General features: G+C 51.9%; 8 protein-coding genes across 8 annotated transcripts; 5 read left to right on the forward strand and 3 right to left on the reverse strand.

Annotated features, from left to right (window-relative positions):
- Positions 1-25: 25 nt before the first annotated feature.
- V8C40DRAFT_240423 (ribosome biosynthesis protein NOC4) lies at positions 26-2,153 on the forward strand. The gene is made up of 3 exons (XM_083214793.1): positions 26-814; positions 872-1,757; positions 1,822-2,153. The coding sequence occupies exons 1-3, from the start codon at positions 207-209 to the stop codon at positions 1,987-1,989; spliced, it is 1,662 nt and encodes a 553-aa protein (XP_083074687.1). The 5' UTR covers positions 26-206; the 3' UTR covers positions 1,990-2,153.
- A 307-nt stretch (positions 2,154-2,460) lies between these two features.
- On the forward strand, positions 2,461-5,555 carry V8C40DRAFT_240424 (magnesium transporter CorA family protein). Its single transcript, XM_083214794.1, has 3 exons — positions 2,461-2,948; positions 3,043-4,920; positions 4,994-5,555. Exons 1-3 carry the CDS (start codon positions 2,683-2,685, stop codon positions 5,268-5,270), a joined length of 2,421 nt encoding a protein of 806 aa, XP_083074688.1. The 5' UTR covers positions 2,461-2,682; the 3' UTR covers positions 5,271-5,555.
- A 369-nt stretch (positions 5,556-5,924) lies between these two features.
- Positions 5,925-7,839, reverse strand: V8C40DRAFT_240428 (hinge domain of cleavage stimulation factor subunit 2-domain-containing protein). The gene is made up of 4 exons (XM_083214795.1): positions 7,540-7,839; positions 7,326-7,451; positions 7,161-7,267; positions 5,925-7,111 (listed from the first exon to the last, which is right to left on the reverse strand). Exons 1-4 carry the CDS (start codon positions 7,589-7,591, stop codon positions 6,485-6,487), a joined length of 912 nt encoding a protein of 303 aa, XP_083074689.1. The 5' UTR covers positions 7,592-7,839; the 3' UTR covers positions 5,925-6,484.
- Positions 7,840-8,053: 214 nt separating this feature from the next.
- V8C40DRAFT_240429 (retrograde cargo receptor ERV46) lies at positions 8,054-10,058 on the forward strand. The gene is made up of 3 exons (XM_083214796.1): positions 8,054-8,488; positions 8,564-9,459; positions 9,519-10,058. The coding sequence occupies exons 1-3, from the start codon at positions 8,296-8,298 to the stop codon at positions 9,690-9,692; spliced, it is 1,263 nt and encodes a 420-aa protein (XP_083074690.1). The 5' UTR covers positions 8,054-8,295; the 3' UTR covers positions 9,693-10,058.
- Positions 10,059-13,772: 3,714 nt separating this feature from the next.
- On the forward strand, positions 13,773-16,651 carry V8C40DRAFT_186241 (tetratricopeptide repeat protein). Its single transcript, XM_083211794.1, has 3 exons — positions 13,773-15,881; positions 15,941-16,079; positions 16,143-16,651. The coding sequence occupies exons 1-3, from the start codon at positions 13,904-13,906 to the stop codon at positions 16,261-16,263; spliced, it is 2,238 nt and encodes a 745-aa protein (XP_083074691.1). The 5' UTR covers positions 13,773-13,903; the 3' UTR covers positions 16,264-16,651.
- Positions 16,652-16,857: 206 nt separating this feature from the next.
- Positions 16,858-18,214, reverse strand: V8C40DRAFT_240434 (proteasome core particle subunit beta 2). Its single transcript, XM_083214797.1, has 2 exons — positions 17,856-18,214; positions 16,858-17,728 (listed from the first exon to the last, which is right to left on the reverse strand). The coding sequence occupies exons 1-2, from the start codon at positions 17,979-17,981 to the stop codon at positions 17,039-17,041; spliced, it is 816 nt and encodes a 271-aa protein (XP_083074692.1). The 5' UTR covers positions 17,982-18,214; the 3' UTR covers positions 16,858-17,038.
- Positions 18,215-18,543: 329 nt separating this feature from the next.
- Positions 18,544-23,552, forward strand: V8C40DRAFT_240435 (uncharacterized protein). The gene is made up of 3 exons (XM_083214798.1): positions 18,544-18,881; positions 18,979-19,627; positions 19,685-23,552. The coding sequence occupies exons 1-3, from the start codon at positions 18,789-18,791 to the stop codon at positions 23,347-23,349; spliced, it is 4,407 nt and encodes a 1,468-aa protein (XP_083074693.1). The 5' UTR covers positions 18,544-18,788; the 3' UTR covers positions 23,350-23,552.
- Positions 23,553-23,635: 83 nt separating this feature from the next.
- Positions 23,636-24,474, reverse strand: V8C40DRAFT_240436 (uncharacterized protein). Its single transcript, XM_083214799.1, has one exon. The coding sequence runs from the start codon at positions 24,407-24,409 to the stop codon at positions 23,762-23,764; it is 648 nt and encodes a 215-aa protein (XP_083074694.1). The 5' UTR covers positions 24,410-24,474; the 3' UTR covers positions 23,636-23,761.
- Between the last annotated feature and the right edge of the window lie 52 nt (positions 24,475-24,526).

The following is a 24,526-nucleotide window of genomic DNA, read 5'->3' on the forward strand; positions in this document are numbered from 1 at the left end:
TTGAAATTATCTTTTCATGAGATAAGAATTTCTTGTGTCTCTCATATCAAAAGCCCAATTGACAGAGAACTCTTGCCAAACAAAATTGCGGCAGTTGTTCAAAAGCTTCATAGACTGATTCACCGTCTTATTTTTTCTCGCATACAGTATTGTTAGACTATTCGGCCTGTACAGAGATTTCTTTTCTTCTTCTTTCACATCTCATCATGCCTGCCGGCTCTAAAGACAGCGCGAAGCGCAAAAGGACTTCCACGGGCGACAAAGTCACCAAAGTCACCAAACGGCGGCGATCTTCAAATGAGGAGGCCGAAGACCCAAATGCAAAGATTCTTCTCATGGAACAGGGCATCCTGGACTCCAAGAAAAACTACAACGACATTGCCACTCTTCTAAGCATCACCAGTCGCTACGAGGATGGAGAGGAAGAGTCAACGCTTGCCGCTGTGACTCTGTGCAGAATCTTTCTGCGGTTGCTAGCCCAAGGCTCCCTCATCGCAAAGAAAGGCCTATCGGAGAAGGATTCGGTGGTCGTTGGCTGGCTAAAGGATCAGTTTTCTCAGTACAAGACGCTGCTGCAGAACATGCTAGGGGATGAAGACCTCGCTGTGACTGCGCTTACTCTCTGCATGAGGACTCTAAAGGCAGAAGGAGAGCATCTCTATGACAAGGACGAATACACATTTCCACAGGCTTTTCTGGAGAATATTGTTGCGGTTTTGATCACATCAGATAACGAGGATGCGAGAAAAGCGTTCCTCGAGTCCTATGTGGAAGAGTATGATGATATTCGGTACTACACCTTCAAATCAGTAAAGTAAGTGCCTTCTGGAGTAACAATTTGGCCTACAGTATGATACTTACCAGCGCTCAGGGCAATCTTGAACCGACTGGACAAAGATGATATTCCAGACAACTTGTTCGACCAAGTGTATGCTTTGCTGTCTGCCTTGGACGGCGTCCCCCAAAGCGCCGAGGAGCTCGAGGACTTTTACATCCCACGTCCTAAGAAGAAGTCTCACGATTTGAGATCAGCCGTTCAGCACAAGCGGCAAGGACAGGACGCTTGGCTAGCCATTCTGAGTATTGTGCAGACCAAAGACGAGCGTAAACGCATCCTCAGCGCCATATCCACAAACATTGCTCCATGGTTCACAAAGCCAGAGGTTCTGTCCGACTTTTTGACGAGCTGCTACAACACGGGCGGTTCCATGTCCCTGCTGGCTTTGTCCGGCGTCTTTTACCTCATCCAGGAGCGAAACCTAGACTACCCATCATTTTACACCAAGCTTTACTCTCTTCTTGACAAAGATATTCTTCATTCCAAGCACCGCTCACGCTTCTTCCGCCTCTTGGATACTTTCCTTGGCTCAACGCATCTTCCTGCTGCTCTAGTCGCCAGCTTTATTAAGAGGCTCTCACGACTCTCATTAAATGCTCCACCAAGTGCCATCGCGACGGTGGTTCCTTGGGCTTATAACCTCCTGAGGCGCCACCCGACGTGCACATTCATGATCCATCGAGATGTTCAGGATCCGGAGCTGAAGAAGCACATTCAGAACAACGGGGCAGAAGACCCATTCAACGCCACCGAGACGGATCCCATGGATACCGGCGCCATCGACAGCTGCTTGTGGGAGATTGTTCAGCTGCAGTCACACTATCACCCCAACGTTGCAACGATTGCCAAGATCCTTTCTGAGCAGTTTACCAAGCAGTCGTACAACATGGAAGACTTTCTCGATCACTCATACGCCAGTGTAAGTACAACCCGACGGTCCTTCTATCAGTGGCCAGTGACACATTCACTAACACATATCACAGTTGCTGGACGCAGAGATGGCAAAGGATATTAAGAAAGCCCCGGTGGTGGAATTCCAGATCCCCAAGAGGGTTTTCTTGCCCCAAGACGAGCCTGCCACCAATCCAGACAGTCTCTTGGTGAAGCTGTGGGACTTTGGAGAGCCAGCAAAGGGTGTGGCGGCTGCATAAGGAGACCAGGGTAATGCAGTAGTGCGTGCGTTTTGACCGGCACCTCTGTCACTTGACATGTGCATATTAGCATCGGAGATTAATCATTGGCTCAGATTTGGGAAAAGGATAAAAGAGCTCTATTATTCAAGACTTATTTACTCATATAAAACATTCTATTCGGTGCTTATATCGGTGTTTATATACAACCCGTTTCCGTAAGTGACTCGTACAGACACCCGGTAGGGAAGGTCCACGGATCGTCGGGGCGGAGAAAGCAACCACAAAGATACTCCATTCCTTGCTGAGCTGTTAGTGGAGACGGCAGATGTGGCACGCAAAACCTTATCTCAGGACAAGTACCTCCGGCCAGCACACACAAACGTGCACAATCAAGTGGTCGGGCATGCGCTAACGGAATTCCCCCCCGCTAAAGCTCTCCCCAGCCGCTAATTAACTTCCAGTGTAAAAAACCGGGCAGGGCTCTTTCAGCTGTGCTGACATCACTATGTGCATGTCTGCTCATCAACGATTCCTCGGCAGGGCACAACAACCCTGGACAGAGCAGTTTGACGGCTTCTGGCCCCCCTATTCATGCCATCAATTTGCGATTACAGGTACCATTATTACGAGTATTACTGCTATCACCGACCCCTAGCGCAGGCTATGCAGAGGATCATGGTGCCTTGCACGTCCTGAAAGAAGCTGCTGAAGATGTCGAGCAGCAACCGCTTCAACCCCCTGGGCCACTCGCCCTCAGCAGCCGCATCGTCAGCCATGGCCGAACCATCGCAGCCGCAGCGGCCGCCCAAGAAGAGAAAGGGCCATCGCGGCGGCAAGAAGAAACGATCCAGGCGAAAGAGCTTCGCCATGCTGCACGACCACGAGCTGGGCGAGTCGTCAGGGAATGGATTCTACCAGGTGGCGCAGGCCAGCCTCAGCGGCACGAGCATCGACAGCGAAGCGCTACTGGATCACAGGTAAGATAAGACCTCGTGATCACGAGCTACATGCTCGTCCCCCTTTGTTGCCTGGGTTGACTTGTAACCTCTTTGTCTTCTTCTCCTCCTGCAGAGAACAGCAACCGATGCGTGTGCGCCGGTCGTCGACGATAGCCGGGCCCGGCTCCTTTCAGAATCCCTTCTCGTCCATCAGCGCCACCCGCCTCCGGTCGATGCAGACGGCCCAGAGCGGCGACGAAAGCCCCTCTGGCCGCTGGGATGAATCTTCGCCGCTACTTACAGAGCCGGCACGGCGCCCGGGATCGCAGTCGAACGTCCCGAGTTATGGCACGAGTGATGCGCGACTGGGCCGAAATCGAAGTCGGAGGGCGTCCAGTGCGTCTTCTAGAGCGAGGTTGAGGACCGCATACAGCACAAAGGACAAGTACGATATCAACCACCCGCCGTCTATCCCCGGCTCCCCTACCTTTGGTCCGACAGATGGCATGGATCTAAACTTTGGCGATGTCATGATCCGAGATGAGCTCACCATGGGAAGCGGTGATGAGGCGCTTTCCGACGCCGAGGCGGATCGTGGCGACAAAGACAGAAGGTTGGCAGCGGAACCTTCCGGCGATGTTTGCTTCCCCGGACCTGGCATGTCTGATATTGGCGACGATGAGACCGCCTCCCGATACGAGAGACGGTATAGAACGCGCCGGCGCCGTGGTCGGTGGCCAGACCTGTCTGTTCTGGAGGACTGGATGCGATATGAGAAGGAGGATCGCAGCGATGAGCGGCGAGTCAAGACGATTACGGAGCCGCAGCTCATCAACGGTCGTCTGCGCCCGGTGCGAAAGGGCTGGTTCCAAACCGACGAAGAGGCGCCCTACAGATTTACCTATTTCAACGAAGAATTCCAGAGCACCATTCACAGTCAGTCTATCTCAGAGCTTGTTCAACAGGGGAGCGATTTCCAAGGACTATTCATTCCCGAGCCACGCATCCTCTCGTCGGATGAAGAGAGTGACTCTGAGGATATCGTATCGCAGCCATCCAAACCACGATACTCGGGGGAGCTAGAGGCCGACACGAAGCCCCCAACGCGGCAACCTTCCCTAGATACTAGAAGGGACGGCTTCATGTCGCCACCGATGAGAGACGAGACGAATACCAGCTCGAGATCCGGTTCGATTCGTGGCGGAAACAAGTCACCCGAGAACCTTGGACCAAAAGATAACCACACAAGCGTACCAAAAGTAGCGGAGAAGCCGGTTCGATATGGAGAGAGGCCAGTCTGGTGGCTCGACATACTCTGCCCAACGGAAGATGAGATGAAGGTCCTGGCAAAGGCATTTGGGATCCATCCTCTAACGGCCGAAGACGTGATGCTGCAAGAAGCCCGTGAAAAGGTCGAGCTGTTTCGCCATTACTACTTTGTCAACTACCGCACCTTTGACCAGGATATCAACAGCGAAAACTTCCTGGAGCCCGTCAACATGTATGTGATTGTCTTCCGAGAGGGAGTCTTGAGCTTTCACTTTTCCGTCACGCCACATCCTGCCAACGTTCGCCGACGAATACGACAGTTGAGGGATTACTTGATTCTCTCCTCTGACTGGATCTCATACGCCATCATTGACGATATTACCGATGTTTTCCAGCCCCTCATCCAGAATATCGAGGACGAAGTTGACGAAATCGACGACTCTATTCTGCAACTCCATACGTCCTCTGGCAAAGGACTACAGGATGAAAAATCCACCAAATTCGATGATAATATAACCATTGAAGATTCCAGTGGTGACATGCTCCGACGTGTTGGAGATTGCCGAAAACGAGTCATGAGTCTGTACCGATTACTAGGCAATAAGGCGGATGTTATCAAGGGGTTCGCAAAGCGCTGCAACGAGAGATGGGAGGTTGCTCCCAGGTCAGAGATTGGCCTGTATCTTGGTGATATTCAAGATCATATTGTGACTATGACTTCCAACCTTAGTCACTATGAAAAGTGCGTCCAAACCCCCAGCTTACCATTATTTGGTGTCTTCACCTTTTGTCCAAGCAGCTAACCTTTATCTCAGGATATTGGCTCGATCTCACGGCAACTATCTAGCGCAGATCAACATCCGGATGAACGAACGACAAGAGCAAACCGCCGACGTGCTCGGCAAGCTCACCGTCCTGGGCACCATTGTGCTGCCCATGAACATCATTACCGGTCTATGGGGCATGAACGTCTGGGTTCCCGGGCAGGACATCGAAGGCGACCTCACCTGGTTCGTGTGCATCACGGCGGGACTGCTCTTCTTCGGCTTGGCGTGTTATTGGATCGCGAAGCGAGTATATAATATTGTTTGAAACGTGTATTCAACGGGGCGAATTGGATTTAAGGCGTTGCAGGCGATTTTTTCATTTTTTTCCCCCTATTTGGGACTCAAATCCTGTTGGATCAGAATGAAATGGCATATCGCATAGAAACAGGATATGGAAGGGAGTCATTTTTGTGCCCGTACCGTACAGCGGACGATTTTGCTTTTTAGCAGTGAAAAGCACGAGCTTTAGCATACTTTATATCAGTATCAGTATCATTTCAGTTACTCTCTATGTTGGCTTTTAAATAGAGGTGAAATTATTCTTCTTGCCAATGATTCCCCTTCTTGCAGTTTCTTCCTTTTGTGTATCAATTCCTGAGGCCGTATTAGGGTGTTGCAGCTACTTGCATGGATACACACTTCAGCGAAGTCCCATCACAACCCTACAAGTTAGACAATGAACACTCTTGTTCATACTTTACACTCATATATTATCAATTTATTTTCCCAATTGTCCTCTCAATGCAAACAACGAACCCTTCACTGCTTTTGAGTCAAAATACATAGCTTAAATTTGATTGAAACTTGGACAGTCCAGGGTAGCAAGAACGGGTGGGATCTCACGCAGGCTTCCTTTCACACGAGCAGAGTATTGTTCCATCATAGCTTCACAGCACAAAGACATCAATGGAAATTATTATAGCCATGATTATTTGTCCCAGTATATTTAGTCGGGATTTGTTTTCTTTGTTCCAATTGATGGCACAAGATTGAGCGCCCTCCACGATTATTCCCCTTAGTCTAAAATACCCATACGTTGGTGCCCCTCAGACCCTATCATGCCAAACATATTTGCCGGCAAGAGTTGCAGCAGAGCATGCTGCGTAGCTTCTCAACTCAAAACTACATGTTTCGCTTCTTCCTATGTGAAGCTCATGTTGTAAACACCCGGCATCGTAATTTGTGTATGTCCCTTCTTCTCTTCTCAGAGTCCCCACGCTCCTTTAATATTTGCCAAATAGTCGACACCCCCAAGAGCGACAAAGTGTACCGCTTATCTCCATCCTGAGTATGCATTGTCGCTCAGGAGTGGGAGAATAATTCATCAGTGGCCATCAAGTGCAATATGTTGCATGCGCCCGAGCTTCCCTCAAGGGTTTTGCTCGAGGTACATGCCATGTGATTCGGCCTGTAGAAACTGCTGTCCGTGACGCCTAAAGTAGACTTTATCAAGGCTGCAACGCTCGACCTCCAACAGAATTATCGCCGTTGACCCGCGAACGTAGCCCTAAGAGCCATAATTTGCTGCCTATCCGCCTCTGGGAGCATGTCAATCTGAGCCTGGGGGAGCTCCATGACTGCTCGCATCAGAGCATCAGGGTCCTGTGCCATACCCGCAGGAGCTGCTGCAGGTGCCGCTGCCGGAGGAGCATAGGCCGAATTATTCGCTGGAGGAGGCGCATAAGGCATCCCAGTAACGGGGGGTGTGTGATTTGCGACAGGAGCACCGGGGAATCCTGCTGGCGGAAAGTTGGCAGTTGGAAGCTGGGGAGGCGGCGCGTTCGGGTCAACGACGGACTGAATGGATTCGGGGGACACGAGTCCCATCAGGAGAAGCGATTGGAAGACAGCATAAGCCAGCTGAGGGGCCTGTTGAAGTAGTTCTGTTGCCCGTTGAGGTTCGGTTGTAGCCAGTGTCTTCATCTGGCTTAAGATGTCCAACAGCTGTGGCGGCGGTAATGTATTGAGAGTTCTTGAAATGGCATCGGTGCAGGTCAATCCTGGAGGTATCTCCTTTCCGGCTGGGAGCGGAGGAAGTGGTGTTGATTGGGTGCTATAGTTTGAAGCAGCGCCTCCGTTTGAGGCGCCGGTGTTCTGTCCAGGCGTCTGCTGGGGTCAGTGAAGGCTAGGTTCTATGGAGAGCGTCGCAACATACCTGGCCATCATCATCGCCGCTCTTCTGCTCGTTGGAAAAATCGACTCGGAGTTTTCGACCCATGATTTCATATTCGTTAAGGTTGCGGACAGCTGAGGAAGCCGAGTCTGCGAGAGAGCATGGTTAGCCAGCATGCTACGGAGAGACAGCGATATCATATCGTACCAGTATCGGGATAGTCTGCGAAGCCGAATCCCTTTGGCCGTCCGGTTTCCGAATCGTAGACGAGGCGGAAGCGCTCTACCTTGCCGGCGCTACTGAAGATGTCTGTGATCTGCTCCTCGGAGAGGCCTGGAATCGAATCTTGCTGTCAGTCACATGCACATGCTTCGTCCGGATGGGCGCATCAGCCAAGCCCATTGACCCATCTGCAACTGACCATATGGAATGTTTCCCACAAACACGACCCTCGAAGGAGGCCTACTCGACATTTTGAGGGGCTTGAAAATTTGGGGAAGGCTTGGACGATGCTTGTCTGTAGTGTCTTCAAGATGATGTGCAGCTCCGAATAGCAGGTGCGCTTTGCTTTCCTCTTCTTCCTTTCGATGATGCGTATTTCACCGCCAGGAAGCTATCAATTGACAAATTCGGATGCGCGACAAGATCGAACGAGGTGCGAATGGGTATCTGTGGCTGGCGGACGAGATAAAATGGATGAGATCAGATTGTGAAAGCTGGGAGAGCTTCGCGTTTTGCTCTGCAGGAAAGCCTAAGCCGTTTGATACGGACCATTCGCTGCACCCGAATAGGCAACGGACCAGCAGCCGAAGATTCGCCGGCCGGCCCCCACTAGCCGCTACAGCCCGCATTAGTTCAGGGCCTTGCGGCGAGTCTAGGCGCCTGTAGCCCGGGGTTTAGCTGGTGCTAGGATTGCCCTGAACAATCAGTAGTCAGCTTCAGGTGTTGCGACAGGTGGCCTCAAGACATTTGACCTAGAACCTCCAGCTCTTGCTCTTGTCAGCCGCTCGTGCGCCATCCTCGCCCATGGTTCTGGTTGCTGGCCATCGATGCAATTGACGAGAGAGATTGATCTGTGCTTGTTTGCATTGTGTTTCTGCGAGCTCTGCTAAAGAGACTGCGCTTTGACGGAATACGAGTAGTGCTGCTGCATCTCGTCGGCCAAACTTGACCATCCATGGCTCCCAAGTCGCGATTCACAAGGCTCGACGCCTTTACCAAGACGGTGGACGAGGCGCGGATCCGGACGACAAGCGGAGGAATCGTCACCATTGTGTCGCTGCTAGTCGTCCTATTTCTCTCGTGGGGAGAATGGAGCGACTATCGGCGCATCGTGGTGCACCCGGAGCTGGTCGTGGATAAAGGCAGAGGTATGTCATGTCGTTGTTTATTGTCGCCTCCGACCTGTGCCCTGCGTATGGCTTAACTAATACGATATCATCAAGGCGAGCGAATGGACATCCATCTCAACATGACTTTCCCCAACATGCCATGCGAATTGCTGACGCTGGACGTCATGGATGTCTCCGGCGAGCAGCAGCACGGCGTCGCCCACGGAATCACAAAGTTCCGCCTGAAACCCTCTGCTGAAGGCGGCGCCGAGATTGAGAGCAACGCTGCTCAGCTGCATGAAAAGGCTGAACACTTGGATCCCAACTACTGTGGTGGCTGCTACGGAGCGAATGCCCCCGCTACCGCCCAGAAGCCTGGCTGCTGCAACACCTGTGACGAGGTTCGAGAAGCCTATGCGCAGGCCTCATGGGCCTTTGGAAGGGGTGAGGGCGTGGAGCAGTGCGAGAGAGAGCACTACGCTGAGCGATTGGACCAACAGAGGGAAGAGGGCTGCCGCATTGAGGGTTTGTTGCAGGTCAACAAGGTTGTTGGAAACTTCCACCTTGCTCCTGGCCGAAGCTTTAGCAATGGCAACATGCACGTCCACGATCTGAAAAACTACTGGGACCTCCCTGAGGGCAAGTCGCACGACTTCACCCACATCATTCACTCTCTCCGATTTGGACCCCAGCTTCCGACTGCTGTCGTTGAGAGAATGTCCGGGAAGAACACTTGGTCCAACCACCACCTCAATCCTCTGGATGCAACCCGCCAGAGCACAAATGATCCCAACTTTAACTACATGTACTTTGTCAAGATTGTTCCTACGTCGTATCTTCCCCTGGGCTGGGAGAAGCGGACTCCTGGTTACGCTGACGGCAGCATCGAAACACACCAGTATTCCGTCACTAGCCACAAGCGAAGTCTCATGGGCGGCGACGACGCGCAAGAAGGCCACCCCGAGAGATTGCACGCAAGGAATGGTATCCCGGGTGTCTTTTTCTCCTACGTAAGTGTTTACCGGGCTTAGACAATTGGTGAGAGATGGCAAGCTAATTGTGTGTCCAGGATATTTCTCCCATGAAGGTCATCAACCGTGAGGAGCGGGCCAAGACGTTCCTTGGCTTCCTGTCTGGACTCTGCGCGATTGTCGGAGGTACCTTGACTGTTGCCGCTGCTGTTGATCGTGGATTGTTCGAGGGTGCGTCTAGGCTGAAGAAGCTCCGAGCCAAGGATCTATAAAAAGTAAGTAGGAGTATGGTCAAATGAAAAAACGTCCCTCTGTAGAATGCTTTGCATGGACTTTTGAGGCGTATGAACCAGGGCGTTTTGGCTGGCATATATACATGTATTTTTTCCTCTCCTTTCTTTTTTGAAAAGAGTCAAGTTCATTGTCAGTATATAGGGAGATGGGTCTTGGACTTGAGGGCATTGATGAGCACTTTCAACTGTAATTGTGTTTACGGCCCCACCATCGACTTTGTTGAATGTTGTGATGCGTTGATATTCCTAGTACATAGTGCTTTGTATAGATTGCTACAGCTTTGAGCACGAATAAGAGACATTTTTAAGTCAGCCAATGATGCGAAATGCGGATCTGGTTTATACGAACCTGAGATAAATACAAAGAGAGTAACATGAAGTTGGCTGCGACGCAGAGCATTATCGATAGAACGGCAAATAGCTCCGACTGTGCTCCGTAAATCCAGGCACTACTAGGTACGGAGTTTTAGCTTATGGAATATTGATATAAATAGATCCAGGGCGGGCTCTTCCGCCAATCTAGCAGAAAGACGACGGGAGTAATAATAATAGCGCTAGCAAAACTCTCGGGACCCGGCTGTGGCCTCGTGACCATCAACATTGACCGAACAGCTTACTACTGCAGTATCGTCAATGCTCATTGATTGACGAAGACAAAGGCTGCGGATGATTTTTACGAGCTGGAGCTGTTATTAGCAGCCTGCTCCATAGCGCTAAGCAAGGCATTGCATTGGCATCACCTTCTGCCCTGCGTCGTCTCAGAATCAAATCATATGCGGCGCCCTGTGTTTTGGCATTTGCACCACCGCTGTTTCACTCGTTGCCGTGGCGGAGTCTGAGCCCAAACTTGCTAATCTGTCTCTTGTCCCTATTGTACATGCTCATGTGCCCAATGCATGCAGGAAAAAACCCACCCGGTTTGTTTTGTTTCCTCGGTCTTTTCTTACTTTGTTCATTTTTAGGCCTGCAGCTTTGGTTGATTGGGCGACCAAACTTGGCATTGCACATGATGCCTTTGTTTGGGGTTTTCGCTGGAATTGAAGGAGATGAAGAGATGGAACCCCCTTGCGTCAGGTAGCAGAATTGACCTCATCGTGCATGCACTGCCGACATCACATCCCCCATCACTGTGCGACCGAGCCTCGACTTACGGAAACGATATTAATATACTCGTAGTATCGCTGCTTGCGGTGCTAGAACAGCAAGTGTGCATGTGCAGCGTTCGAGTAGGTACGAGTAATACACGTACTCGCACATGGGTGGAGGAGAAAACGAAGCTGCATGACATCGTTAGTGGCAGGCTGTCCAATTTCAATTATAGCAACATGGGCCAAGGTTAAGCGGCGTCTGATGCAGTCTGCTCAATAGACTTTTTTTTTCTTTTTCTTTTTCTCTTTGCACCCCTTGCTGGTAAATGGACTGACTCGGTTACCAGGCGTAATTACATATGGACGTGTATAGAAAACCAATAGTGTGGAGCATGGGACCGTAGAATTGTGTATTTATAGCTCGATTACACGCGAGATGCTCATGCAGCATACACACTCTTTTGCCACGAAGACGGCGCAGCTGAGTAACTTGCGTAATCGTGCAGTCTATCAGCTACTATTGCTGCTAGTAATAGAATACTATTGATGTCAAAATGAATCATATGGTATACTATTGACCAGATGGATGTAAAGATAGATACAATGCTCCGCAATAATGCTCGTAAAAAACAAAGTAGTAAAAAAGTGAAAAACAAGTGGTGTATATACGGTAAATCCATTAGCAAATCACCATCTTTGTTCGCACGCAGGAAATAAGGATTGGCCGGTTTAGCCTCTCTAGCCACTGTTTGAAAATAATGAAGGGCTCCGTCCAAAGTACCGGGTACTTGACCTTAACTGGCCCAAGTGCCCCAGAAAAAAAAAGGACCCGTCGCTCTTCTCAATTTGTTGAGCCCAATGCACCCCAGACGATGGCTGTCGCCAGTGCGCCCAATGATATGGCAAGGGTCCCTGAACTCGCTCCAAGTGGCCTTGTTGAACATCAAAGTACCTATACACAGTGCTGCGTGGGCTCAGTAGTGGTACGCGTGGTTGTTGCTGGATCGGAGGGTGTTTTGGAGTATAGATACATGGTTGTGGGCGGGAGGGTAGCATGGGCACGGGCGCATGCATGTGCGCTGCAGCTCGAATGAATTGAGGTTGATGAGATTCCATCAATTGGTTTCAACCAGAGTATGTACTTTGGCTGATGACATTTCCGTTGTACGAGCAGCATTGGTGCTAATGGCAAGATAGGTACCTACGTGTACCTATAGCAGACACTAATATCTTGGGTACTCGGCAGCACCCAAGGGCATTGATGGCGAGCGAGTGCTCGTCCGGGCGAAATCACATTGATGAGCCGTCTGTAGCGAGACAAGACAAGACAAGAAGAGACATGGAGTCTGATGACTTGCAGGCCATGTGAGGACTTTGATGCGCTGAAGGGGCCACGACGTGCTGGGGAGATTGCCCGAGATTACCTTGGTGCTACTAAACCTACCTTTAAGCCACACGAGCCAGGGTTGGTTCCGCAGTGGCATCCATGTCTTGGAGATTCTCGGACGCACCTCTGTGTTTTTTTCCCTTTGGTTTCTTCGTACTCTTTCTAATCTATGATGTCGTGCTTCGTATTGATGACGGGTTGATGCTTCTATATTATGGATCTTCTCGAGATCGTATTGCATGGATACTATCGTCTACCTATATCAGACTATCATTTATATTTGCATGGATCATTCGTACTGTACGGCCTGTAAGCAAGCGTCCTTGCACCTTGACCGGAAAATAAATGCTAGAATAATATACCGTGCATTTAAGTCCATAGCAGAAACAGGCATTTCCGCCGGGGCTTGCATGCAACTCGTACTGCACTGCACTGTACGTGCTCGACTTGATGGATCATTGATGTTATTAGATGAGATTAGCCTTTTGTACCTTGAAGTCTAAAGGACAAGCCACCACCTTGGGTTAGGTCGAGCCCTCTGCTCCCGCCGTGCCCAGTACCTGGCCTGCCCACTGCCATCTGGCCACGCGCCCAAGTACAGAGTACCCGGCCGCCAGCCGCAGCTACGGGGCGCCACTGGCCTCCTAACCTCCTTTTGCTGCGGTGCCTCGTATCCATCCACCATCTTTGTATTGTATTCCTCCTCCTTTCTCCGTCCCATCAGATCAGAAAGGCAAAGCAGAAGAGAAGCGCTGAACTTGCCGCCAACGGGTTTCTGTGCAGGCATTGCCGTGCTTCTTCTCATTCTGCTTCTTTGCTTCTTGCTTTCTGCTTCTGCTTCTGCTTCCACCTTGTTGCGTTTTGAGCCATTCGTTTGTCGCGAGGCCATTGCCGCTCCTCTTCTCTTCTCTCTTCTCTTCACTTCACTTGGCTTCACTTCTATTCTCTCTACCTCCTCTTCTCTTCTCCGTTCTCTTGTTCCTTTTTCTTCTTCTCTTCTCCCCCGCGACTTTTGCAGGCCCCTCGTGTGACGGCAGACGCACGTTGTCCAGTGCAACAACACCCAGGTACTTCCGTGGCTCCGTATTTCTGTGCTCCGTATCTCTACTTTTGCACCTCACTTTTGCCGCTCAAACCTTCAACGCCTCGCTGCCCACTTGCGGCGGCCTTTGATATCGCGCATCTGCTTCTCGCCCCGTCTTCGATTCGCCCTTTCAACTCACCCCAGTCCGTCCTTGGCGCCTTCTCTTCGTGTTCCTCTCTTTTGTCCCTGTTCCTGTTCCTTACTTATCTCGGATCCATCGTGCCACCCGTTGCCCGACGCCGACAGACGCCTCCACCTTGGATACCCTTTGCTCCTCTCTCTGGTCATCCGAACATCATCGCCGCACTGCCACGACAACCTGCACCTCCATCTGCACCTAGACCTGCAACCGCAGCTGCGCCAGCGCATTCATTACGCAGCGATCACAACCGCAATAGCAACGACGACGACGACGACCTCTCGACTATCTCGCGCCCAACCAGCCAGCTAATCGCCTCGGTTGCTGTCTCGCTTGCCTTGCTATTTTGGCATCCTGCGCGTCCCACCCGGCCTTTGATGATACCGTTTTGGAGCCTGCTTGTATTATTTATTTACCCTGTTTAGCACCCAGCGCTTGCGCCTTGGCTGCCATCATTCACCACCACCCGGCTGGATTTGGGCTTCAGACAACATGAAGGACTCCTCCCTCACCAATCGCCCGTCCTTGTTGGACTTGCGATCCCACTCCGCCAACTCTGCTGCCTCTTCTTCTTCCCGGCCTCTTCGATCACCGCGGCTTCATGTTGCTGGAGAAGCACCCCCCGAGCTTTCTCCCCTGGATGCCTTCGCCTTGCAAAGCCGACTGCTAGCTCGACAGCTCCAAGAGACGACCAACAAGGATGGAAATCGCGTCAGCCGACTACCTCCTCTCACGGCGGAGAGCCCTCTCATCATCCAAGGCCGATCAGAGTACTTTCGATCCATGTCCCAGGACTCGGGATCCGAACGCGATGAATCTCCCGCCCCTCCACTTACCCCTGGCTTTGGCGGTTTGGGGCTACGCACCGAGATGGAGGACGCCTTCTCAGACGAGGTCCAGCGGCCGAGGTCCATGCACCCACGGATGAGTCGAATCCCGCCCACCCCCGATGAAGGTGTGCCTCCTCTGCCGGAGGACATGCCAGACGTACCAGATATTCCGGAGTATGCTCGGGGTCGGCAACTGGGACATCAAAACGACAATACCAACTTCTTCGGGGCCCGTCAGGACCGTTCTCCATCACCACTTCAGAGCGACACCCTCTCTCAACTGGACCGCCAATCAACCAAATCCCCCACTCCGTCTCATCCTCAATTAAACTCCTTTCCTTCTCTGTCAAACATGTCCCCTCGAAGGACCAAACAGAGCTCCTTTGACGAGGTTGGATTGGCGCCACCTCGAAGCCTCCTCGCTGGACGGTCGCTCAGCGCCTTGTCCTCCCCTGTACCCCCAGATGAGGAAACATTTGGCAACATGTCTAGCTCCGTTCAGTCTCTTCCTTCTAGAAAACTCTCTTCTGGCAGCGCAGCCCTCCCACCTCACATGGCGTCCTCCGTCCTTCCCCCCTTTCAACGATCCCCATCCGTTGCCTCTGAATCCTCCGCTCTCCCTCGACCTGCCTTTAACTTTTCTCGGCCCATGAGTAGAGCTGGAACGCCAAACTTGGACCATCCTATTCGACAGGCTTCATCAGACAGCCAGCCGTCTTTCATACTAGCCGATGAGTCGGCTCATACTCCCATAAGTATGCACAGCGAAGCTTTCGCAGAGCAGCCATCAGACGACAAGGCCGGCGGGTCATATGTCTATTCCAAATTTGTTCTGCCTCGAGGAAAGTCAATTCAGCGTTCAGAATCGTCCGACCTTCCACCTCAAGCGGGTGCACCACCTTCACCCCCTACTCGACCTTCTAGCTCATCAGCTCGCGCTATCCCTGACGATGCCGCCAGTATTTCCAGCGCAATGTCAAGGCAGCGGAGTGATGCGGGCAAACTCAGCATGGAGAGCTCTCAGTTTGCACCTTATGGACGCGCCTCACCGAACCCCAGCAGACCTTCAACTGAATCCAGGCGGCATGCAGAAGACAGCTCCAGGGGTAGATCACGAACGTTGCATACCGGAGAGGCGCCTCGAGGCAGAACACCAGCCTCAGTCAGTACAAGCGACTCAGCCCAGACAATACGCCCTACTATGTCTGTCCGATCTACCACGAGCACTACTACACCTACAGCTGCCGAAATGACAGCCGAAGAACATCTTGCTAAGGGAATAGAATGCCACGAAAACGGCTCGCTAAACGAGTCGACCTATCACCTCCGGCACGCCGCCCGACTAAACCACCCAACAGCCATGCTTCTGTATGCTCTTGCCTGTCGCCATGGCTGGGGTATGAAGCCAAATCAGAAAGAAGGAGTGCAGTGGCTACGAAAGGCTGCCGATATGGCAAGTGGTGAAGTTGCAGAGGATGAAGGGAATGCCAAGGAAGGGAAGCGCATTAATATCGCCGAAAACAAGACCCACAAGGCCCAGTTTGCTCTGAGCATTTATGAACTGGGCGTAAGCCATATGAATGGATGGGGCATCGAACAGGACAAAGCTCTTGCATTGCGCTGCTTTGAAATCGCCGGCAGTAAGTTTAAACCTGAAGAATCTCGTGTGATTAGGTCTTGCTAACATTCATTTCAATAGCTTGGGGCGATGTTGATGCTCTAGCGGAAGCTGGTTTCTGCTACGCGCAGGGAATTGGCTGCAAGAAGAACCTGAAAAAGAGTGCCAAGTTCTACCGTATGGCTGAAGCCAAAGGCATGAGCATGGTGGGCAACAGCTGGTATGTTTAACTACTTTCCTATGCCTCTTCTGTGTACATTGGCTAATTTTCGAAACCATCTAGGATTCACAAGGCAAAATACATGGATGACGAGGATGCTCCTCCTAAACCCTCGGCGGCAGAGGACAAAAAGTCTCGAGCCCGCAGCAAATCCCGCTCCCGCGCAATGTTTGGCAAGAAGTGAGGGGGGCAACTATAATGATGATGAAATCTCTCTTCGTCTTTACCCATCTATACCGGAGTTTTTTGGGGTTCGGCTGTCTCTCGCATCAGATATTGGGGTTGTCTCGCATGGAATACTGGGAATCTCTTCTTATCGGCCTTTTGTTTCCCTTTTCTCTTCTCTCTCCTCCTTTTTTCTTTTCCCTCCTATTCTCGGCATATCAGTAGAAGCGGGCACTTTTGCTACGTTACATTTCATGTGCTTTGAAAAGCATATTCGAGCTTTACGACAAGCTCGTTGATCCCCCCTTTCTTTGGAGTACACCACTCCAAATCTGCTTCTTATTCTTCTTGTTGCTTCTTTTTTCCATTGATCCTTTGGAGAAATCTTCAGTTCTTGTTAACTTGTAGGGAGGGGCTTGTTTTGGTGGCTGTGGCGTACATATAACTACATTTCCTTTGTTCCTTCTCCAATACCGAGTCCGTATAGAGTGCGGCTGGTTGATTTTTTTTTTCTTCTTTTCTGGCCGGGCGTTGGGCTGTTCAATATATCCAAAAACAAAGACGTTGTGGGAACGTCTCTCGTATCTAGGGGGCAAATAAGGCGATAACAAAGTTATAATCCAATAATTCCAACATCAGCAGCGCCCTAGTTCTATTTAGTCGTCACTGTATCATGCGGTAGTTTGGAATTTTCCCTTTGTCTGATTTCTAGTATGTTTACTATTTTATTGGTTACAAAAGAACCATGACATTGCAATTCGCATCCCTGCACGCTTCTTCTTGTTTCTCCCCGATTAGGTATCAACATCCATGCTCTCTCCCTCAACTGGTAAATCGACCACGGTGGCGTATCGTCCGATCTCGCTCTTAGTAATAATCTTTTCGTTCAAAACGGCCGTGGTGCCCTTGGGGAAGCGGTAGCTCTGCAGCTTGGCGCTCTTCTCGTTGGGCTTGATGTAGTTTCGCAGGAGCGTCGTCTTCTCCTTAGTAATGACAGCAACGTCGACGTTTGAACCAGAGCCCAAATCGTTCCAGACACCGGCGAGAATGGCATCGCTGCACAGCTTGACGGCGTCGTCCCTTGTCAAGTCAGGCTTCCACTGGGTCTCGAAGACGCTCATGGCCGCGAGACTTCCCGACCCCATGGTGACGTAGGGGAGCTTGTCAGTGCTGCCGTGGGCGTGGACGGTGAAGAGGTGGGTGCCCGTGGGGTCGCAGCCGGCGACGACGAGGTAGGCGCCGATGTGGCCCTGGTGGCGGAACAGGTGCTGCTTGAGGAGGGTCATGCAGGTGACGACGCGGGGCTTGCGGCCGGTGGAGAGCGAGTGCAGCTCGAGCTGGGAGGAGATGAGGGCGGTGGTGAACTCGGTGTCGGCGGCGGTGCCGGCGCCGGCACACCAGATCTGGGGGGAGATGTAGTGAAGCTTCTCGCAGTTCTTGTCGGCGACGATGGGGCCCGAGGTGGCTCGCGTATCGGCGGCAATCTGGCGGCAGGCGGGTTAGAAGTTGTCGTGGAGTTTTGTGTGTGTATCACCATTGTGTATAGGCAGGGAGAGGGGGAGGGGTGATTTGATGATGAAGAGGGCAGGGAAACACAGATTCTCAACTCACCACAACGCCGCCGTCAAAGATGCAGCCGACAATGGTTGTTCCTGTGCTGGTCGCCCTGGGCAGAGGCACTCCCCTGGCGTGCAGGGCCGCATTGCGGTTGTAGTTGGAGAAGTCGAAGCCCGGCATCTTCTGCTGCTGCGATGCCCTACCGAACGGGTCGTGCCGTTCTCGTCTATATCTCGCGTGTACCGGAGAAGCCCCTCTGTATGGTGCTTCAAGTCTAGCAGCTATGCGGCGTCTGCATTCGCTGTAGAGGATCGTCAAGGGAGGAGCGTTGCTTGCTATTCAATGGAGGGTGGAGGGTTTGGCTGTGCTGGAGGTTGATGTTTGGTTATACTTAGCAAGCAGTGAGTGGTAGCTGATGGATGACGAGGCTAAAAGCTGCCTTCTGCCTTTAGGCACTGGTGGCACGTCTGCCAGGTATCGCAGTACCCAAATACAGCGGGCTGGGTACTTCGCACAAGCTCCAACCTGCTGTTTCCCCTCTATAAATCGTCCCCCTAGGCAAAACGGCAAGCTCTGATTGGCCCGCTGCCGCCAGGTGGGAAGACGGAGCGCAACTGCATGCGCCATTGGCTGGAGCTGTCATGAACCCACGTGATTGCGCTCGAGAGCTCCCAAAAAAGTGAATTGTGCATGCAAGGGTCGCGACAGACCGCCCGGTAGAATATGGTACAAGCGCAGTTCCCTCTGCACTTCCAATCGCTACTTTTGCATCATCCGCCGCAGCAGAGCAACCGACGCGTTTTGTCGCCTCTTCGGCCCTCGACCCGGCCCTCGCCATTCTCGCAGTCTCTGCCTCCGAATTGGGCCCCGAATCCCGCCGGTGGGAGCTCCAGCGACGGACCTGTGAAGCGCGCCGCAGACCCATGTTCCGGAAGCTGGATAGTTGACGAGATTCGGAGCTCATCCGGGTTGCTCTCTTCAGCCGCCATGTCTTTTGGCTTCAACGCTTCGGCCAACGCCATGGGCGGAGGCTCGGGAGGTGTAAATGCAGGGCCCCATCTGGAGACCATCCAGACAGAGGTAGGAAGCAGCTTTTTCTTCTTGCTTCACTTTTTGTTTTGCGTTTTGTACAACTCAACACAGGCCGCGAGTCCATCACTAACACACTGCCTCACAGGCCCTCGGCTTCCTATCCATCGCTGGTGATTCCAAGGTTCGCCTCACATCCGCTTGGGAGACACTACCGACCGCTACATCCTCGTTGCTCAGCCTTGCCTCGAAGAGAGGTCTCGTTGCTGCCGCTGGTCCTGATCAGCTGATCATCGCCACGACCGAGTCGATTCGAAAAGCTTTCGAGGCTCCTAAAGATGGCGATTCCGACATTCGCGGCTTTGAGCCGCAGCTCAAGATCCCTATGCCCATGCGGGTTTCGCAACTCGTCTTTACCGCCGACGAAAATTACCTGGTGCTCTCTGCAGAATCCGGTGGTGGCCTTGCTGTTTACCAAGTTCAAAGCCTTCTCCAGGGGTCTTCAAATTCCGCGTTTGAGCTCTCTACCAATGGGGAAGCTCTTAGGTCGTTGGTGCCAAACCCAACAATTCCAGAGCTTTGTGCCATTGTCACAAACAACGGCAACCTCCACATGGCAAATCTCCAAGAAAGAAAAATAAGCAATGCACTCAAGAACCAAGTTAGCTGTATTAGTTGGAGTTCAAAGGGCAAGCAGCTCTGTGCTGGATTAGCGGATGGCACCATCCACCAAATGACGCCCGAGGGAGAGGGGAAAGCCGATATCCCCAACCCTCCCAATGTAGCCAACTGCCATGGTAAGAACTACTGTCTTCCAATAAAGAAAAGGCCTATGCTAACCATGTTTCAAATAGTATCATCACTTACATGGCTTGAGAACAACCTCTGGCTCTCTATCCACTCAACTAGTGACTCGCCTCCCTCTTCCATTTATCACATCATTACGCGCCAACCGCCTTCATCATTCACCTACCAAAAACTCACGGACCCTGTTCAACCTTTTGGATCAGACAAGGTCCCCCATCATTCTATACTACGATTACGAGATTTCCCCCCAGATCTGCAGGACCTTCTCATCGTCTCGTCTACTGCATCGACTGATGTTGGCCTGCTGACCCGATCTAAAAATGCGCTGACAACCGATTTACCTGCCGAGTCCATCACAAATGTCTTCACTACTACCGAGTTGCTCGATGACTCTAAACGACCAACACTTCCGATGACTGACTCCGCGGACGATTCTACACCCATTGGAGTTGCTCTTGATCTTTCCAGCAAGGATAAGATTTACAAGCCCATACCATCAGACGAAGAGCTCGAAGAATCGCCTACTCCCTTGCCAGGATTCTGGATTCTCACTCATGAAGGTGTGCTCTGCTCATGGTGGATCATCTATACCGACTCAATCAAGAGAGCCATGCCCTATCCAGGGCTGACGGCAGTCCAGGGAGATGCGGGATCTGTGCCAGCACCTGCCGCATCTACGGCATCCCCCTTTTCTAACGCAGGGCCATCCCCCTTTTCTTCATCAAGCGCAGCTACTCCTGCTTTTGGGTCTTCGGCGCAGCTTGGTCAAAAGGCGTCACCTTGGGGTACGGCAGCAGCATCGGGAACTGCTGCGCCCAGTACAGGAGGGGCCTTTGGATCGAGTGCTTTTGGGTCAGCAGCACCAGCCGCCACGTTTGGAAAGCCGAGCGCCGTAGGATTCGGTCAATCCTCGCAACTTGGTATGCGAGCCTCTCCCTGGGCATCTGCTGGTGCAGGAACAGGAGCAGCGGCAGCGGCCGCTCCAGCATTTGGCCAGTCGGGTTTTGCTAGTTTTGCAAACAAGAGCGCTCAAAGCCCGTTTGGGAGCACACCTGCAAGCACAGCTCAAGCCTCCACACCTAGTTCTTCTGGAGGATTCGCTTCGTTTTCTTCTCAGGGTGGCTTTGCTTCCCTTGCCGGCAACAATAGCAGCAATACTGGGGGTAGTGTCTTTGGTAGTGGCGGCACTCTAGCTGGAGCTGGGAGCGCTTTTGGATCCACCTCAGGAGACACAGCCTTTCCGCCAAAGCCTGCCGGGAGTGTCTTTGGCAGCCAAGAGAAGCCGTCTGGCAGCGTTTTTGGCTCTGCTCCTTTCAAGCTGGAAAGTTCATTCAAGCCCGATCCGTCCCAAGGAGGCAATGACAAAGCACCGGCAGCTTCTGGGTCGTCAATGTTTGGATCTACTTTTGGATCTGCTCTCAACGATGCTGCAACCAAGGCTCCTGACTCCGCAGTATCGGCCAAAGATGAAGATATGGATACCGGTGAGGCATCTCCACAAACTGGAACTGGATCTGCAACTCCGTTAGCATCTCAAGGAACGTCAAGCTTTGGTGCCCCTTCAACGACAATCCCTGCTGCATCAACCACTAGCACGACTTCGCTCTTTGGCGGCAAGACAGCCACTCCTCAAGCTACTGGTACCGGATTATTTGGTACAGGAGGGGCCGCTGCCAAACCTGCAGGTGGCTCTGGCTTGTTTGGCTCTGGGTCGTTTGGAAGCGCTTCAAAACCACCCGCTACATCCTCTGGACTTTTTAGTTCCGCTACAAAACCAGCCGAAGACGAGTCCAAGACGCCCACACCCAAGGTTGCCAATCCCTTTGCCACACCTCTTCCTCCAGATGCGACCAGCAAGTCTTCATATCCTATTGGCGAGTCATCTGACTCGTCTGTAACGTCCACCACATCTAGCTCATTCGGTAGTACCGCTACCTCCAAACCGAGCAATCCTTTTGCCACAGGCCCGAGCGGGACCGATAAGAATGCGGCTGCCAAGGATACAGGCGCATCAAAATCATCTAGCTTTATCAAAGTTTCGAAGCCTTCTGATGAGCCTCCCACCGTCGTTGAGGATGCTCCTCTACCTCCCGATCCAGTCAAGTCAAACTTCTTTTCCAAACCCAGCAATGCCGCTCCACCAGCCGCATTCGGGCTTCCTACTTCTGCGCCCAAGACTCGACCGAGCGTAACCTCTGCTCCGGCGCTCCCCTCTGATGGAGAGGCAGAGAGTGATTTGGACGAGGAAGCTTCTGAGGGCAGCGGCGTGGATGTGGCTAGAGATCTTAGTCCCACGGCCATGGGATTGGGCACGCCAAAAGGCCCATTCAACGGCTTTGCAGACACCTCCAGAGCTGATCGGGGTCGGTCGCAACAACTTTTTGGAGAGGTCGGCCGAAGCACACCCACGATTGCCCAGCCAGACGCGATCCCTCGATCGCCCAGCCCCGTGCGAGGCGGAGCGCCAAACCGTGCTCTCATTCCGGATATCACTAGATCCGCCAGTGCGCCAGGCGTAGCTCCTCAGTTCTCGGCTCCTAAAAAGTCGCAACTCGTTGCATCAGCTAGTGCTGGTAAAGACAAAACAGCTGCTGATGATGCATTCATAGCTCAGTCCAGAAAACTGAGAGAACGACAGCAAGCCGAAGAAAGTCGGGTGTTGATCGATGAAGAGGATGAAGAAGTGCAAAGGGTCCTCGCCTCTGAAATTGAGGGCACTCTGGAGCTGGATGAGTTTATTGCTCACTCCAACGTTGCACCGCCGGCCCAAGAGAGCATTCCTGCTCAAGTTGAAGCTGTTTATAGGGACATCAACTCAATGATTGACACTCTTGGACTCAACGCTCGCTCTGTAAGAGCCTTTATAAAGGGTCATACGGAGGGCGGTGTTCCTGACGGCCGGAGCCCTGACGATCTCGATCATCCAGACGATTGGGTTCTATGCGAGATTGGCGACTTGGGAGAGATTCTTGAGGTTGAACTTTCTGGTGACCTGGAGGATGGTCGAGTGCAGGATCTAACCGAGCAGCTCGAAGCCTGCCAGGAGCTGGCCAAGGACATGCATCGGCTGCGAGCCAAGCAGGAGGATCTGAAAAGGGTCATCATGGCGAGGGTGGATCCCAACCAGGCGGAGGCTGCGCGGTCGCTCCCCCTTAGTGCTGAACAGCAAACGCAGCAGAATGAGCTGAGGAGGGAATATACAAACTTCTCAAAGCTGCTTGCCGAAGCGGAAGAATCACTAACTCTTCTCAAGACTCGCATTGCATCGCTTTCCAGTGCGTCCGGAAGGGGAACCACAAACGTTCCTACCGTGGAGGCCGTGATGAAGACCATCACGAAAATGACCAGCATGGTGGAGAAGCGTAGCGGAGACATTGATGTGTTGGAAACGCAGTTGCGGAGGATGCGGTTGGAGACTCCCAGCAGAGAGGAATCTCCTTCTTTCCGGACACCACAGTCAAGGAGGAGCATCTTGCTCTCTCCGGACGCCACACCGGCCCGTAACATGCGCCAGAGCTTATCCAGCAGCGTCATGTCTCTTGGAACTCCGGTGAAGACGTCGACGCCTCGAAAGAAGGTCAGCGGCTACAGCAGGGATGAAAAGGGAGATTTAATGGACAAGAGGGCCAAGCGACAGGCAATTCTTGGGAGATTGAAGGACAACGTACAGAAGAAGGGCGTTAGTGTGTGGAACATGGAAGATATTGAGTAAATGGAAACAAGCGGAAAACCAAAGATTAAAAAAAAAACACTGGGACGGACGGGCATGGTAGCTTTGCGAGATATAGCAGGGCTGCTTGATTTGTAGGATGAAAATTTAGGTTACTGCAATGGGTCAATAGGGTAGATAGCATATCATGAAAGCTCAGCTTTGGCAGACAATTAAAGCGACTCGATATGGGTTATGAATTCTGCATACTTTTTTTCCCCCTTGAATATTGTATTAGGGTGCTAGGATTGATTGTTGTTAGTCAAGAAGAGACTTAATCAATGAATTCGTTTTTCATTACTGCAAGATTTCTTGGCCTCATTATAGTAGCAGCGATGCGTCTAAGACAGCATCCCAATTGACCCGCCTTGGTAGCATTATTGAATTAATTAATACATAGCATTTCTCACATATCTCACCCGCTCCGACTCATACCCGCCCTCTTCATTTTGGCTCTTCTTTGGTCCCGCGGATATCGCAAATGCTGCAGCAGAGACGAAAGATACCCGCCATCCTTTTTCGCCTCGTCGACGCTGATTCTATGTTCCTTTTGCAGGGTATATTTCCGAAACGCCTGAAAGTCGCGCCACACCCTCACCTTTTTATTCGTGCGCCTCGCATCAATCAAATCCACAATATTAACCAGCTTCTTCTTGAGATTCTCCTTGCACTCCGCAGTAGTGTCACACGGTGGGATGCCGACTTCGACGCATAGATCTTGGTATCCCTGCAGGATTTCTTCTTCCGTGAGCTCTCGCTCTTCTTGTTCCTGGGTGCTGTTGTTGGGGTTTTGGGACTGGGAGGAGAAGTAGTGCGTTTTGAGCTCTTCGCGCATGGCAATGGTGCGCTGCTTTGTGTATTGCTGGGAGCCGGGGATCCATTGTTGGGAGAGGGCGAGGCGGGCGAATTCCTTGTCGAAGGGCGCGTCGTGGGTGGGCGTGAAATTTTGGAACTTATCAAAGTGGGATTGGGAGGATGGAGGGGGGGCAGTTTGAGGCTCGTCTTGTGATTCGTCTTGAGAATCATCCTGATACTGATACTGGGAGGATGGAGGGGGATCCATGGTGTTGTCTTTTATTATACTGGTTTCTTTAAGGGGAAGAGGGATCAAGAGTGATGAGGTGAGGTAAAACGCGAAGATGAAGTAACAACAACAATGGCAGAAGCGACACCACCTGCA

The sequence above is a fragment of the Trichoderma camerunense genome (assembly GCF_050948025.1).
Source record: "Trichoderma camerunense strain CBS 138272 chromosome Unknown V8C40scaffold_6, whole genome shotgun sequence".
Classification (NCBI taxonomy): domain Eukaryota; kingdom Fungi; phylum Ascomycota; class Sordariomycetes; order Hypocreales; family Hypocreaceae; genus Trichoderma; species Trichoderma camerunense.